Raw genomic sequence first — 17,245 nt, 5'->3', positions numbered from 1 at the left:
GTTACAGGGTAAGGTTTCAGGAATCTCAACCTTCTGGTTCCAACCAGTCTGGGTCAGTTCCAACCAGTTCCAACCAGTGCTTGTGGTTAGCAGGTAGTCACCATCCTCCACCTGTTCCCTTTTAAATCTCTGAACCACTAATCATTACAGTTTACAAATGCCTTCACTAATCTATTGCTGCAGTTTAATTCAGAGCTTCACAATAACCCTATATAACAGTTTCTGTAGAACACAGATATGCATCAGATTGTTAACAATATCCCTTCAGGAGGAACTAAGCAGGCCTGTGATTCTGTTGTCCTAATAGTTTACTCCTTGCATCTGCTCTTTGGAACTCAGGGAAGCCTAGGAGAATAAAGTCTTTTTCTACAACAAGAAACAGAGGACACGGAGGGGCTTTTGAACCCAGGAGGGCCCTGAAGGGTCTTACTTAAGTTTCAATCCCTCCTGTTTTTTTGATACTCCTTAATACTGAGGGGAACAGAGGTGGGACAAGAAAGGGAATAAAGGTTTGGATGGAGAAATTAATCATAAACTTGGCAGGGGGGTTGAGGGGCTCTGTCTCTGTATTGAGCCTAACACACAGTAGGTATCCAGTGGGTGGGAGTTATTTCTAGGTGTATCTCTCTCGTTGTCTATTTGTTTTCTCTCCTTTCAACAGAGGACTTGTGCCTTGTAAAATTAAACTGTGCTGTATTGGAACTCAGTTTTATGTGGCAGATTTCCATGAAGAAAAAAGTGTTGTAATTATTGATTGGATTGCGCTGTTAGAATTAGAATCAAGTCCATAACAGATAGGAATACTGTATGATAAACTTGCAAACAGAACAAAGCCAAAAATTGTACTTGTTATCCCCTTGTTGAATCTGGCCCTCTGTTTCAAATTAATTAGATTTTTGGATAACTATGCTAAACTTTGTCACATCCTTATTAAAATTGTTTAAGGATTTTGAAGAACATCTCAGAGGGACTTTGAAACTAATCTGAGTCTGGTACTGGAGATTCCATTAGCAATCACAAAACTGATTAATCTTTTACTCAGTTAGCTTATTGATTATTGCTGCAATTACTGCATGTAACAGATTCTACAGGGGATACCAGAGAAAACAACGTTTTATAACTGCCGCTGACGTGTTCAGAATGAATGCAGTCTTTTGTACTTTTCAAACATACCGTTTTTGTGTCTTTAAATCCTAGAACACTTCTACTTAGAAAGTGCTGTGCTTAATATTGTTTCACTGTTAGGAGGTTCACTTTTAAATCTCTCAACTATTAATCATTACCGTTTACAAATGCCTTCACTAATTCTATTGCTGCAGTTTAATTTTGAGCTTCACAGTAACCCTATATAATAGAGAAGCTATCTTTATTCTCATTCAGAGGAAACTAAGGTTCAATGAGGTTAAATGACCTCCTGAAGGCTGTGCAGATTAATAAATGGCAGAATTGGTATCAGGCTCCATTTCAGTCAGTATGTATCAGACACCTACTATGTGCCAGGCTTTGTGTTAGGGGTAATGAAAGCTGGATAGGATAATAGAGGTTGAGCTAAGAAAGCCTTTTGGATAACTTCAAATTATAGCTCTATTAATGTTATCATGATCACTTTGTTACTTTTCTGTCTAAACCATATCATTAATAAATACCTTGGTGTAAAAGATTTAGATTTTTGTCTAGTTTGGTTGGTTGTCTTTTCATTTTGTTTTTATCTAGTATAAACCTAGTCTTTGTCATTATTGCTTATTTTATCACTATTTAGAACAAAATTGGAAAGAATCCCTTTAAAGGGAAAATACATAAAACCCTGAGAGAGGATGAAGATCTAAAAGGAATTTGCTTTATAACTTGTTAAATGCTCTCATATTTTCTCGTGTGAGTCTTACAATAATCCTGTGGGTACATACCACCTTCATTTTACAGCTGAGTAAGCTGAGACACCGTGAGCATTTCTTCACTGAGGTCATCAGTTGAAAGTGGCCAGTCCTGAATCCCAGGGCTCGAGTCTCTAACTCGTCTCAGCGCCTTGCTCGTCTCTCTGGGCAGCACAGGCCTTGCGGTTCATCAGGACTGCTGCATGCCAGGAGCTACTGTGCATGGCCCACATTTTATCCTTGTCCATTGAGGAATGCCATGTGAGCAGTGGCCTAAGGTCCGAGCCCCCTTGGCAGCCACTCAGCTGTCACCAGGCTTGCTCCTGAGGGGTCATTTGCCTAGGGTGGGCCCATGCCATGGGTTTACTTACTACCCTTTATAGTTTGCCCTTGAGGGTGAGTTACTTTGGAGTGTGGAACACAAGATTCTGTGTTAATATGAACACAGATCAAACCCTGTATTTTAGCGGGAGAAAACGTTCCTTGGATTTGGAAGAATTGTAGAAAACAAAAAACAAATCCTAACCACTTGCTTTGAAGAAATTGTCAAGTGGCATGCTTAATATCATTACTGTGACTGTGTTAATCAGCGTACAAAGAGATGTTTATAGATTGCTAAAAAAATTCCTGCAATGGTTATAAAAGTATGTATGGCTTGCCAGTTGATTTGGCGCAGCTCAGAAATGAAAGAGAAACCATTTTTATTTATATATTTTGTGAGGTAAATAAATAAAGTTGGAAAACAGGTCAATTTCATGCATGCAAGGTTTTATAGTAGGAAAAAAATACCTTGCACCTGTTCTGACCCTTTACATGTGAGGTTATTTGTTTTCAAACTTGACCCCAAGCACCAGTTTCAGACAACTGTAATTAATTTGTTAGATAAAGCATAAGGATATTTTATTTGTTTTGATTTCTAGGACTGTGGTCAAGTAGTAACTGAAATTACTAACCTATTGTACATAGCAGTTAATTAAAGAAAAGCATTAGGTATAGGAGAACACCACCACTGCTGTTGTCTTGTATCAGTATAAAAAGGCAGTAATTTTTTTGACAGCTACTGATTGGAAAGTTGCTTGCAGCCTTCCAGAAGCAAGAGGGTACATGCCGTGGATCAATAACCAGCAAATTTCCCATTAAAAAGAATACCTGAGCAATGTTTCAAATAGCCACTGGCATCTTAATTTTCCATGGAAACCTCAAATACTTGTGTGCTGAGGACAAGTCATTTTCGGACAATTTTTCCAGACCACTTGTTAACAGTTATTGCTGTCCCATAAGGTTGACAGCCTACAAGATTGATATTTCATTTACTTGTCATCACTGTTTGAGTAATGGCGAGCACTATATTTCTGTGATTTTAAGGAATATAGTTTCCTGAAAGACATTTGCTTTAGTATGTATTCCAGAGAGTGTATCACATGCTTATGCTGTGTATATATACTTTTACATCATAGAGGGAAAGGATCAGTTTCCTTTATGGTTTGAAAGCTCTCAGAAGGCAGGGTATCCTTCTATTAGCCCATAGCCATCAAAAATCCACTTTCACTTTGTTTTTAGGGTGAGGATTCTTAGACTTGTTAACTTGTGATTCTAAAGATGATATGGAATTTTGTAACTCCCTTTTATTTCTAAGGGAAGAATAAACTCAATCTTGTGATAATTTTAATGTACATAAAAGCAATAAGAAGATATATGTACATGTTTTTTAAAAAGAAACTTTTAAGAATGTCAACAAATAATGATTATCAAAGAGAAATTTTCTGGAAATGTGATAGTTAAAAAGGAAATATGCATGTGTTTTTAAAAAATATTATTTACTTATTTTTGGCTGCATCAAGTCTTGGTTGCAGCATGTGGGCTCTCCACGGCAACACTCAGGCTTCTCTCTAGTTGAGGTGCACGGATTCAGTAGTTGCCGTGTGGGCTTAGTTGCCCCACAGCATGTTCTTAGTTCCCCGACCTGGGATTGAACCTGCGTCCCTTGCACTGGAAGGCGGATGGACCACCAGGGAAGTCCCTGCATTTGTTTTTAATACAGAAACAAGTACAGAAGGGGAGTTCTGCTCTTTGACAGTCCCTTGAAACACAAAACCAGTGGTTTTCATTGTTGATATTTTCCACCAAGAACATCATTTTGTTGTTTGTCAAGTGTTGAAAGAAGTCAGGGCACAGAAGCCATTTCCAGGTTAGGTGGAAATATGCTCATCAATTAACATATTAAGGAAAATAGGAGCAGACTGTAATACAGCCTACTGAATGAATGTGTTTATGATGCTGTATGAAAGCTTTTTGAATTTGGAACTTTATTTTTCATGCTCAAATTTTTAAAGTGAAATTTGATCTATACTAAAGTATTTCAGAAAACTAAGATCATAGCATCTGGTCCCATCACTTCATGGGAAATAGATGGGGAAACAGTGGAAACAGTGTCAGACTTTTTCTTTTTGGGCTCCAAAATCACTGCAGATGGTGACTGCAGCCATGAAATTAAAAGACACTTACTCCTTGGAAGAAAAGTTATGACCAACCTAGATAGCATATTGAAAAGCAGAGACATTACTTTGCCAACAAAGGTCCATCTAGTCAAGGCTATGGTTTTGGCAGTGGTCATGTATGGATGTGAAAGTTGGACTGTGAAGAAAACTGAGCGCCAAAGAATTGATGCTTTTGAACTGTGGTGTTGGAGAAGACTCTTGAGAGTCCTTTGGACTGCAAGGAGATCCAACCAGTCCATTCTGAAGGAGATCAGCCCTGGGATTTCTTTGGAAGGAATGATGCTGAAGCTGAAACTCCAGTACTTTGGCCACCTCATGCGAAGAGTTGACTCATTGGAAAAGACTCTGATGCTGGGAACGATTGAGGGCAGGAGGGGAAGGGGACGACAGAGGATGAGATGGCTGGATGGCATCGCTGACTTGATGGACGTGACTCTGAGTGAACTCCGGGAGATGGTGATGGACAGGGAGGCCTGGCGTGCTGTCATTCATGGGGTCGTAAAGAGTTGGACACGACTGAGCTACTGAACTGAACTGAAAGTATTTTAGAAGATTAAAGCATGAAAGTTATGCTTGCTTGAAACTGGGCTACCTTTTTATCATGTTAATCCTATTATCTTTGGATGGGTCATATCTTGTTTGCTTGTTACACAGTCTCTGTGATTTTGATTTCCATTGTCTGTACATTTTATATACAAATATAAATAATGTTTGATTAACTAACTGGCATATAGGTCCAAACTGAATATGAGGCATCTCCATTTTGCTTTGTAAAGTCCAGGGAAAAAGAACAAAAGGCAATTTGAGAAATTTCTCCTAAAATACTTTGTGTCATTTTTAATATATATCATTTTCAAAACATTTCTAGAGATCAGATACTAACCTAAAGTCTTCATCAGCCATTTTTACTCCTAAAGACAGTGTGAAGGATAACACTATACTGGACTTTCAGTTCTGAGTATCCACCATAGTCAGTTTGATGTGCAAATAGAGTAAAAGAATTCTCTAGGCTGATATGTATGTACCAGCAATTTACAAAAGTACTGTGAATTAAACAACCCATAAGTGTCTGTTCCAGTGTTCATACATTACTGAGTAATCTCTTTCTATAATCTCTTTGCAGTATTATTCTACAATAATGGAACAGCAAGTAAATGGACAGTTAATAGAGCCTCTGCAGATATTTCCAAGAGGTAATGTTGAACAAATTCTAATCAACAATGATTATTTCAGCAAACTGTTTCATCAACAGTTATGTTTTCCAAAGGTTTAAATGCACATAACATGATGTTTAGCTCTTAATTTGAAAAAACAAAAGAAGTATTCATTACCATGGGATTGCAGGCTATATTATAGTTATGGCAGATAAAATATCTAATTTAGTAGAGTAAATTAAACTAACTAGATTGTTTTTTGTTTTTGAAGTGCATACTTACATTCGCTTAAAGAACTCTTTGGGGGTCCACATGGTTTCTAAACCAAGGAAAATGAATGACTTTAATTTTGGATATTTATAAATTGTGGCTCATGATGGTAGCCAGAGCTGCTATTAAGGAGAAAGCTCTCAGCTAGTGTAGAAGCCATGATTTACTAGAGGGTTTTAGGAGAGATATTTTGGTGGAATGTTTGGTGCTGGATTTTTGGGGGGATACATCTTCTAAATAATTGAAAATCCTCCTAAATAGGAATTTGATTGTTAAGTCTCAAAAAATATGAGCTGATGAGAGTGAATCTTGGTGAGTCATATCATTTGTTTTTCCCTTTAGGTTTGATAGTACTAGCCTTGTAACAGATATGATTGCTCAACTGGATATAAATGTTTCCTCAAAGTTTGAATAATGGTGAAAAAGAACAGTTTAATTATATAAACCATTAAGTCTTTCACCCATTATACATTGCCCTACTTGGAAGTCTGTGTTTTCTAACTGATGAAACAGATAAGAAAATTTCTGAGTCTTCTAGAAATAGCTTAATTAAAATAATTAGAAGTTAAACTTACCTTCGTTAACTGATACTGTACAAATAATCATGGTATGAGTTTTCCAGTTAGGCATTCTAGACTTTCATTACCTGTAACTCTCTGAAGTTTAAATGGCTCAGTTAACCAGTAGACTGCTATTTGCACTGATGAAGTCTCCAAAGGCAGCTGGCTCGGGGCCAGCCCATGAGAAGGTCTGGGTTCAAGAGTAATGCTCTTCTTTTAGCATTAAGGTGGGCAGCCAGCTTAGGAGTATTTAGTAAAGTATTGATAATAACTTATTAAAGAGCTAAGTAAGTAAATAAAACTTGGCCATTGATAACATGTCTGAAACAATTATAATTCAGTTCTGTTGTACCTGAAGACTAAAACTTGAAAAAAAAGAGAAAAAAAAAGTTGCCATTTCTATGTATCAGGCCAATAACAGGATGCAAATTATTTCTTAACAAGACAAGAGAATCTGGGGAAATTTCAGAACTGTTTTTCCATGAGGAATATTTTTTTTTTTACTGGCTGAAATCATTTCCATAAATTGCTTTCCTGCTTTATAACTTTATAGCTCTCTTGTAGCAAACCCTAGTACAGTACCCTGGATTATTGTAATTCCAATGCCTTGGGTCTTCATTTCTTTTCTCCCATAATATTTACTTTTCTTTGTCCAGAATCTTTCCAGGTTCTCTTTGTTTTCTTTTATCTTGTGAACAGTCCCTGTCAGTCTCCCTGTCCATACCATTGTGCCCCTCCCATGATAATAACAGCCATTTTTAGATATCTTCTCTGTTCAAGCACTAATATTGCTTTTTGTGTTACCATTTATAGTTCTCTCAAAAGTCCTGCCTATTATTGCTTTATGTTATAGTTGAGAATATTTAGGTCCAGAGACATTAATTAACTCTAGTGTTAGTCGCCCAATCATGTCCGACTCTTTCCGATTCCATGGACTGTAGCCTGCCAGGCTCTGTCCATGGAATTCTCCAGGCAAGAATCCTGGAGCGGGTTGCTATTCCCTTCTCCAGGGGATCTTCCCAAACCAGGAATTGAACCCTGGTCTCTTGCATTGCAGGCAAATTTTTCCCATCTGAGCCACCAGGGAAGCCCACTAAGTAGCTCTAGAGACACACAGTTTTTAAGTGGTTAATGTACACTTTGAATAAGAATTTTGTTCAAGTTGTAATTTGCTTAAAGTAGGAGGGCTATTTGCTCTTATACAGGTTAAGCTATTAGTAGAGTGTGTATCGGAGAAGGCAATGGCACCCCACTCCAGTACTCTTGCCTGGAAAATCCCATGGATGGAGGAGCCTGGTGGGCTGCCGTCTATGGGGTCGCACAGAGTCGGACACGACTGAAGCGACTTAGCAGTACCAGCAGAGTGTGTATGGGGGTAGTTTGGAGGACTTGATAGGAGTGTGGAGAAAAGTATGTTGTAGGGAGGAGATTCTTAAATGAAAATATGTTAGACATGAGTGTTACATGTAGTCCTAGCACAGAATCTGCTGTTGTTGTTGTATATCTTAGTCTATTAGTCTCCAGTTAACAGAATTAGCCTTCAATGAGAAGAATCTATTACCTTCCAGTACATTATTAAATATAGTTCTTCCATGACACATTTAAGTTTTTTAAAGTGAGACTCAGTCTCCCTGTCTCTGTGGTTTTGTAGATACTGTTGTATAACTCTTCTTAGTTTTCTACTTTTTTTGCATATTTATCTACATAAAGTATAGACTTTATACAATTTTATTTTTATATAATTTAATATATATAAAAGTTTATATTAGATTTATATGAATTTGGAGTTTATGGAAATTTTTACAGTTAAGAGTGTAGACATTAGGTATGTTACCTGGGTCTACTGAGTTGATGAGAGGCTCTCAGGCCCCATGTTATAAAGAATCTCTAGACTGAGCAAATCATAAAGACAGGAGAAAATGATTCTGTTCTAACAACAGGTCTTCTCATTCCAAGTGGCACAGTTGTGTTGGATAGTAACTTCCCTGCTCAGGACTGAGTGCTCTTTGTAGTTAAAAGATATGTTAACTATTAATAAGCATGAAAATTCCCTGGCTTTACAGTAACTTCTGACTCTACAATTTTAGAAAATTAAGGTTACTGTATTTTTTGAATACTGCTTAGATTTCTAGTTATAAAGATTTAAGAAGCCAATTGAGGAGCAAGGCAGATTTTAAGGTACCAGATAAGAGTTGATGCCTGTCTCTAATCCCTTAGTTAGTCACTTCCTTACTAAATGAAGTTTATAAATGCACTGGTACTTCGGAGGAAATGCTCTGAAGCGTTTTCTTAGGAAGTATTAATGGTCCCTAAAGGACCAGGCATCAAGTGTATGTGACTGTTGTTTTGTTCAAAAAGTTAATTTCCATTTTAAGGAAAGAGAATTTGGAGTCTTAATTTTAATGTATTTTAGAAAAACAAATAAAAATGCTTTATTGAGGTGTAGATTTTTTTAAGGAAAATAACATAATAAATTTGAATATGCTTGAAATACACAAAACTAAAGCAACCGATGTGCTTTGTAATTATTACCTACATCATCTTCTTATTTAACAGCTCTATTTCTTGTCAGAAACAGAGGGAAATACATGTACATCTGAGAAAGGAGCAAAAAAAAAAAAAATCAGATTCATCCTTCCCCAATCAATCAAAATTGACGGCCCCTTAACATATAATACATAGGACACCGTAGTTTTCAGATGGAAGCAGCCTATAACATGGGCATGAAGCTCTTTATTTTTTTAACATCTGATGAAGAAGCGTTTACTGAATTGGAAAAGTGTTGTACTAATCTGTAACTCAAGATGATGTAGAGAAATTAATGTTATTTTTCCTGGTACTGCTTTATCTTTAGACTTAAATATTAATAAATGTCAAGATTTGTAAGAAATGTGACAAAATTAATGATATCTCTGTATTTTAGCAAATTTGACTATTTATTGCTTTGCAAATTAATATTCAAACTTGACTATATCATAGAATCTCTAGCAATCTTTTTGGCATTAAAAGACCCTCCTCCCTCTCCTCTCCAAAAACCCTAGCTATTTTCATTGTAGAGTAAGCGATAGCAGATATACGATGTAATAGAGTGAGGAAAGATTGCAGAAATTTGAATTATGAAAGGAATCTAATCATTTTAGCTCAGTTAACTTGATTTTTATATGTTTTAAGCAGAAATTGGAATTTATATGAGGTGGTGTCAGAAAGCTCTTTGCATTTATAAATGCTCACTCCTGCAAGTTAAAAACCCTGGTTCATAATTCCCACTCTGGGTCTTGGGAGCCACTTTTCAATCATTTCTCTCTGCTAATTTTGGTGTCACCCTCATTTCTTTTTAAACGATTCATTTTGAGCAAATTTGTAAATGGCCCTGATGTGTTCTACAATTTAGTCAATTACTGTTTCAGCCTGCAAGCCTCCTGGGGAACGGAACATACATGGCCTGAAGGTACGAATTTCAATAATTGTTTCAGTAAAGTTAGATGGATTTGTAATGCTGTGTTCCACTTATTGAAATGTCAAATAAAACTGCACTTTCTCAAGCTCTGACAAGCGATCCCTTTTTTTTTTTTTTTAAATGGGATGTGGAGGGGGAGTCATCTGTAGTATTTGTTCAATATGTGTGTGTGTGTGTGTATGTGTATGTGTGTGTGTATATATATATATGTGTATATATATATGTATATATATATATGGGATTTGATCCCAAATTTTTAAAAACCTTTTTATTTTTGGAATTGTTTTGTTGGTCTGTTTTTTCAGGGTGATCCTGGCTACTGATCTCCACAAAGATTTATTTGAGTGAAAATATAGACTTCATTTCAGTGATTAATTAAGCACATAAGCATATTGCACACAGAATACCCCCCTCTTCTTTTGACATGTTTATGCTGGAAACATATATCTATTTAATGTCCTTTCATTGTTCTGTGTATTTTAAATTCTAGATTTCTGCTTAAGGCTTTACATTTAAAAGAAAAACTGGCTATTGTATTAGACTCAAGTGTTTTATAATTAATTACTTGGACCTCATTTTTCAGTGAATAAGAGACATTCTGCAATATTCTGCCTAGTTTTAGAGCTGGAGGGATATAATAATGTGAGATTCGCTATTGGCCCTTGGATGTATTCTTAATATACTTTTTTGAACACATTGTTTTTTATATAAAACAAAAAGAAACAGTGAACCGAATTTCTTCTCTAGAATTGAATTCAGTTCTAGACAGTGAATGAAAATTTCCCATTTATCTCTTTTTTTCCAGCACTATTTAAATATTTGAATAATGGCAGAAGCAAAGTATTATGTAATATACAGGTTGTACATTTTTTGTAACCTATATACTGAATAGACTCCAACCATGGGTTGGTCTAGCAACAAGCTAATTAACCTTCATAGTGAAATGAGAAATTTGTGGCAAATTATAGGTTAATTAGAACTGTGTCCTCAGAACACAGACTGATCAAGATTCTTTCTTTACTTGTAGGTGAATACCCGGGCTGGACCCTCTCAACACAGCAGCCCAGCCGTCTCAGATTCACTTCCAAGCAATAGGTGAGAGCACGCAAGTAAAATGTGCCCGTAAGCATGAGTATCTACAGAGCTGAGGGTGGGGAAGAGGCTTGTGGGATGACACCTCTTTTCCATGAGACCACAAAAGTGTGTATGTGGCTAAGAAGAAATCTGACTGGTTAAGTAACCCCAGCTTTGGTATTGACTGAAAAGAAAGGACCTCATAGAGAAAGATAAAATTAAACAAGTTGAACTGTTAATTTTGGTCTGTGGAGTGGTTTTCCTTCAGTCTCCAGATTATACAGAACCAGAAAATTCGGTGTCTTTGGCTGTTTCGTGCTCTGATGATCTGGTTTTTAGGTTGTATAATACTTATTATTTCTGTCTTCCTTGTCCATCTTTTGGCAGTATGATGTTCCACTGATGCTTCCCCAGAAAGAGACAAGAAAAGAGTAAGGTAGTGAAATTTAAATTGGCCAGCCATGTTGTTCATTTTCGTACCTTTGGTTATATAAGAAATTGAGGTATTTTAGAAGGAAGACAGTTTTCATTAATTCATTCTGATGTTGTCCCAGACTGGGATGGATACTCAAGACTTGAGCCTCTTCAAAGTGTTCTTCTGACAGGCCTGAGAACTTACTTCTAGAAGATGAATGTCCTCAAGTAGACTGACCTGCTTAAACTGAAAGAAATCTAGGTCATGTTTGTTATACATCCAGTTATTCTGCTAGTAGACATCTTATTTCTATTCCTCTGGTAGATGTCTTATTATTGTGCTTGAAGATGCCACTTGAAGTGGTTGTTCTGTGTGTTTGTGTTCACACTGGTGACTGAAGAGCCATCACAGAGCCAGATCACCCTTCCACTGTGTGCCCTGGTCTTCCTGGGTTTAGGGCAGTACTCAGTGCTGGCAGAGCCCTCATCTGCCGAGATGTAGCTTAGGCTTCTACTTTCCCTTCCATGCCCCTCCTTACCCCCTCCACTCAGATCTTGGTTCTTTTGCAGCTGGGCTTTACTGCAGGTAGAGTCTGTCCTCTTGACTCTTTCTTTGCTCTCCTGTCCCCTCCTCAAAAGTCACTTCCTTAGTTGTTTTTTTAATAGCGTCAGTAGATCTTATCCACAGCTTTCCTGCTGTGAACACACTACTCTTAAAGTGTGTTTCCTCTTTAAACAATTTATTCTGTGTTAAAATACATCAACTGGTTTTTCACCAGTGGATCATCTGTCTCCTGGTCCTGAGGGGCAGGTCTTTTAGTCCTCATCCAAGAGCTCGGCCCTGCTCAGCAATGCTCTGAAGCCTCTCTCTTCATGCCTGTTGGGTACGTGAGCCATGGCCCACTGGGTAGAGGCGTGGGGACTGAGGGTCACTTGTTACAGTCCACTCAAAGAGGGCAGGGCCTTTAATCATTACCACTACTTCTTGAAAAAATGATGTTCAGACGGACTATGAGCCTTTGAGTGAAAGCAAGGATTTTTCCTCGTGTTTTAGGTCAAAGTTCATCATGGTATAAAAAGCTGGATGAAGCTGAGAAAGAGGGTAAGACAGAAAAGCAGTAGGATAAATTTTCAGTTCTCTCGGGTTTGGTTTTAACCAAAACCGAAGTGAATTAGCTTGGCTTTTAAAAGACTATCATTTATATTCATGAAGTATTATATAACCTTTGAGATTATTATATAATCTTTGATTATATTATATAATCTTTGAAGTATTATATAATCTCTTATATAATAAGAGACTGTCTGATTTAGTGGTTCTCAGCCCTTTATTGCAGCATCTTCCTTTAGGGATATGACAGCTTCCCAGATAGTAATGGTAGTTTGCTCCAAGAGAGATTTTTGTTATGGGAGGAGTGTTGTTGGAGAAGTCCTACAGGTGATTTTAATGTACCACCCTAGGTTGGCCATTTTCTGTGCCCGTGTTGGTAACTAATCAGAAATATTTATTGAGTGCCTCCTAGTTATTTGGTGGTGTCCTACCCACTAGGAATACATTGTGGTCCTTGTCCTCTGAAGTATGCTAATAGGAATATAAGACCACCCTACAGTATGCAAATAATTATACTTTACAATCATTGTTAGGAAGAAAACAAGCAGATTTTAAAGTGAAAGAATTCTGGGCAGGCATGCATTTAGATTTGAACTGGGTGTCAGAAGTGGGAGGAGAAAAAAAAAAAAAAAAGAAGTGGGAGGAGGCAGTGACATTCCATTTCGGCCTGAAGGATGAGAAGGACCTAGCCACATCCAGAGCCAGAGAAGGGCATTTCAGAGGGGTGGGAGAGCATCAGTGAAGGCCCGGGGGTGGTAAAGGAACTCCATGTGTTTGGAAGGAGGCCAGTTAGGCTGGAACACAGGGAGGGCTGCTGGGCTGGGGGAGGGCATGAAGAGGTGGGAGAGCAGTAGGAGTGACAGGAGAAAAGGATGTGACAGGAGCCAGATCAGGTGTGGCCTGGTGCTGGAGTTTTCCTCTCAGTGTATTGGCAAGCCGTTAGATGACTTTCAGCAAAAGACCACCATGGCCAGCACTGTGTTTACAGAAGACTCTTGCCTGTGGTGTGGAGCAGGAGAAGGAGAGGCCCCCACCTAATCCAGCCCTCCTTGGGTTCCTGACTCCCCTCCCCTTGCCAAATGGTCGTCCAGGCGCTTCCTAAACATCCCTGTGTCAATACGCCCTTTACTGGCTGAAGTACCTGTTTTATGTTCATGTAGCCAAGTCTCAGCGGAGAAGGCAATGGCACCCCACTCCAGTACTTTTGCCTGGAAAATCCCATGGACGGAGGAGCCTGGTAGGCTGCAGTCCATGGGGTCGCTAGGAGTCCGACATGACTGAGCGACTTCACTTTCACTTTTCACTTTCATGCATTGGAGAAGGAAATGGCAACCCACTCCAGTGTTCTTGCCTGGAGAATCCCAGGGACGTTGGAGCCTGGTGGGCTGCCGTCTATGGGGTCGCATAGAGTCGGACACGGCTGAAGCGATTTAGCAGCAGCAGCAGCAGCAGCCATGTCTCAGAACATTCCTTTTCATGAGCTGAGCTTTGTGTCCTTTTAGCACCCACTTGTAAAGACTGAAGGAAAGTTATGACCAACCTAGACAGCATATTAAAAAGCAGAGATATTACTTTGCCAACAAAGGTCCATCTAGTCAAGGCTATGGTTTTTCCAGCAGTCACGTACGGATGAGAGAATTGGACTATAAAGAAAGCTGAGCACCGAAGAATTGATGCTTTTGAACTGTGGTGTTGGAGAAGACTCTTGAGAGTCCCTTGGACTGCAAGGAGATCCAACCAGTCCATTTTGAAGGAGATCAGTCCTGGATTTCTTTGGAAGGAATGATGCTAAAGCTGAAACTCCAGTACTTTGGCCACCTCATGACAAGAGTTGACTCACTGGAAAAGACTCTGATGCTGGAGGGATTGGGGGCAGGAGGAGAAGGGGACGACAAAGGATGAGATGGTTGGATGGCATCACCGACTCGATGGACCTGAGTCTGAGTGAACTCTGGGAGTTGGTGATGGACAGGGAGGCCTGGCGTGCTGTGATTCATGGGCTCACAAAGAGTTAGACATGACTGAGAGACTGAACTGAATTGAACTGTAAAGACTGAGTTTAGCCCTCAGAACAGGGCTGTTCCCTCTTCTAGGTGATGCATCCACCAGTCATCTTCCCGCCGGTCATCTTCCTGCCAAACAATCCCGCCTAGATTTCCTGTCTCAGTAAATTCTCCCACATCCACCTGGATGCAAACTCCAGATGACCTGCCAGGCATCCTTCACTGCTTCCTGGGTCTCCCTTAGCCCCACATCCAGTCAGTCCCTACATTTGTAGGTTCTGCCTTCTGAATCACTGTGAAGCCTGTCTGCTTGCCAGCATCTCTGTTTCTGCAAAGGTGGATCAGGCTCCCTCGACTGTTGCTCCAGCCTCCTGACAGCTCCCCACTGCAGCACCTCCTCCACGGTGCAGCCAGCGTGACCTTGCTGATGGGTGTTTTGAGCCCCTCATTCCCCACTTTACTGATCCATGTAGCCTTTAGTACGAACTGTAGCTTCCACAGCAGGTAAGCCGTGGACTCCCACACTTGGGTCCTCTGCCCACTCTAGCCCCCTGGCCTGCCGCTCCCCATGCCCCTTCCAGTTGATGCTCCAGCTTTGCTAATGAATACATGGTACCCTTGATGGATCACATTCCCTCTTACTACTGGGCCTTCACATCTGCTGCTGTCTCTTTCCTGTTTTCTTCTTCTTTTAATCCACTCCCTCCTTTGCCTTCATCCTGGCTAACCTTGGTTATCTTTCAGGAACAAAGCTGTTGTCTTCTTCTGAAAACTGTCCCTCATTGTTGCCCACCTCCTTGTCTATGCCAGGTACCCCTTCTATGAATTCCCATTATCTCCCTGAGCTTGCTTTTACTATAGTGGTTAGCACATTGTATTGTAATCACTTCTGTCCCCCAATAAATTCTGTACTCTTTGAGGGCAGTGGTGGTAGCATATTCATTATTTTTTTTAAAAAGATTATTGACATTGATTTACAGTGTTGTATAAATTTCTGTATAGTAAAGTGTTAAGGTATATATATATATATATATACACACATATAGATACTCTTTTTCATATTCTTTTCCATTATGGTTTCAGTAGATAAAGAACATGCAGTACATGTATACAGTGGAATACTACTCAGCCGTTGTTGAACCCTAGTTCCCAGGATGATGTTTCACACATAGGTGATAGTTAGTCAGTGCTGCTTGAATAAATGAGTAGACAGATTCATTTATATTCCCTCTAGGTTTTGTCTCTGAATCAAATTCTCCCAACTCATTCAGCTTTTCTGCTATGTTATTTCTAACATAGCAGAAAGAGTGAAAGACCCTTTCACTCTTCTTTGAATATCTCAGTGTCCCCTTAAAGTGCCATACCCAAGTGACAGTTGTATCACACTTGCATTTTAAAGGCAAAACTAATACAATTATGTAAAGTTTAAAAATAAAATTTAAAAAATAAATAAAGAAAGAAAGAAAAGGAAAAAAATAAATAAAGGATCTTTTTAAAGTGATTTTTAGATAGCTCAAGTCACAGTTACCAGATAAATCACTGAGTCAACTGCGGCACAAAGAAATTGCCAGGATATATAAATGTAATTTTTTACCAGATCAAGTTGGTAACCAGATATTGGCCTAATGAATGAAATCAGTTTTTTCCTCTGTCACTCTTAAAGCATGAATTGGTCTTTGCCTTAGGTGGATGACTGTTTATTAAATTGAGCTTACGGGACTTCCCTGGTGGTCCAGTGGCTAAGACTCTGAGCTCCCAGTGCAAGGGGTCTGGGTTCAATCTCTGGTCAGGGAACTAGAGATCCCATATGCTACACCTAAGAGTTTGCATGTTGCAACTGAAAAATCCTACATGCTGCAACGAATACCTGGCATAGCCAAATAAATAAATTTTTTTTTAATTGAGCTTACTCATTCACATGATGTTCCTAGGCCATAATTACTGAGTTCAAGTCCCACTGCCAAGCATGGCCTTTCCTGAACATCTTGGCTTTCTCCTATAAAATTAGGATGATTAAATTTTCCATCTATCTACTGCTGGTGTTTAGAAGATTGATGAAGTTGTATTAAGGAATCACTTTTTGTTTCTTGGATGAAAGGTGTTGTGTAAATGCAGTGAATCAAAATGTTATTATTTCAGGTTGCATGACATAATGGAATATCTGTGGAGAAACATTGCCTGGGCATTGTTTGGTTATTTCTGTTTTTATAATAATTGCACATATTAAATTGGGACTATTTATGGGAATATAAGGATCCAAATGTTTTCAAGAAAAAAAAAAGTGTACTTATGTTAGAGAGATAGACTAGAGTGATCTTGAGCAAGGTCTGTACCTTGGGTTTCTCTCTCTATATGTAAGAAGTAACTCCCCCCTACAGGGTATACCCACAGGGGTGTAGTTATTGGGAGCATTAGATCAGAATACTAAGTAATACCATTTAGCACAATGCATGGCACATGCTCATCACTCGGGAAATAGTAGAGTCTGTTGTTTTGTTTTCAGCTGGTCTCATTTTAGGCAGTTATTTTATTTTTTAAATATATTTCAGATTTAGTCCTATTCTGCAGAATTCTTAACTGCTGCTTAGTGCATGAATTCTTAGACTTGGGAGGATGTTATTAAAGTTTAGAATCATTGGTTGAAGACATACTTTATAAAGTCTGGGGAATATAGAGACTAGGGGCCCATAGTTTTCATTTAAGAAATTTAAGAAGTATTTATTTATTTATTTTTAATTTTATTTTATTTTTAAACTTTACAATATTGTATTGGTTTTGCCAAACATCGAAATGAATCCGCCACAGGTATACATGTGTTCCCCATCCTGAACTC

General features: G+C 38.6%; 1 protein-coding gene across 2 annotated transcripts in view; it reads left to right on the top strand.

The window, feature by feature from the left end:
- Positions 1 to 17,245, top strand: part of MAP2K5 (mitogen-activated protein kinase kinase 5) — a 270,714-nt gene that overhangs the window by 34,708 nt on the left and 218,761 nt on the right. For both annotated transcript variants that reach the window (XM_010834516.1, XM_010834517.1), the window contains exons 4-6: positions 5,493 to 5,562; positions 9,761 to 9,801; positions 10,838 to 10,905. In XM_010834516.1, the coding sequence (XP_010832818.1) occupies positions 5,493 to 5,562; positions 9,761 to 9,801; positions 10,838 to 10,905 (179 nt within the window). The remainder of the gene's footprint in view (positions 1 to 5,492; positions 5,563 to 9,760; positions 9,802 to 10,837; positions 10,906 to 17,245) is intronic.

The sequence above is a fragment of the Bison bison genome, unplaced genomic scaffold, assembly GCF_000754665.1.
Source record: "Bison bison bison isolate TAMUID 2011002044 unplaced genomic scaffold, Bison_UMD1.0 scf7180017864034, whole genome shotgun sequence".
Lineage (NCBI taxonomy): Eukaryota > Metazoa > Chordata > Mammalia > Artiodactyla > Bovidae > Bison > Bison bison.
The sequence above is the reverse complement of the archived record's forward strand: the minus strand, read 5'-3'. Positions and strand labels throughout refer to the sequence as shown.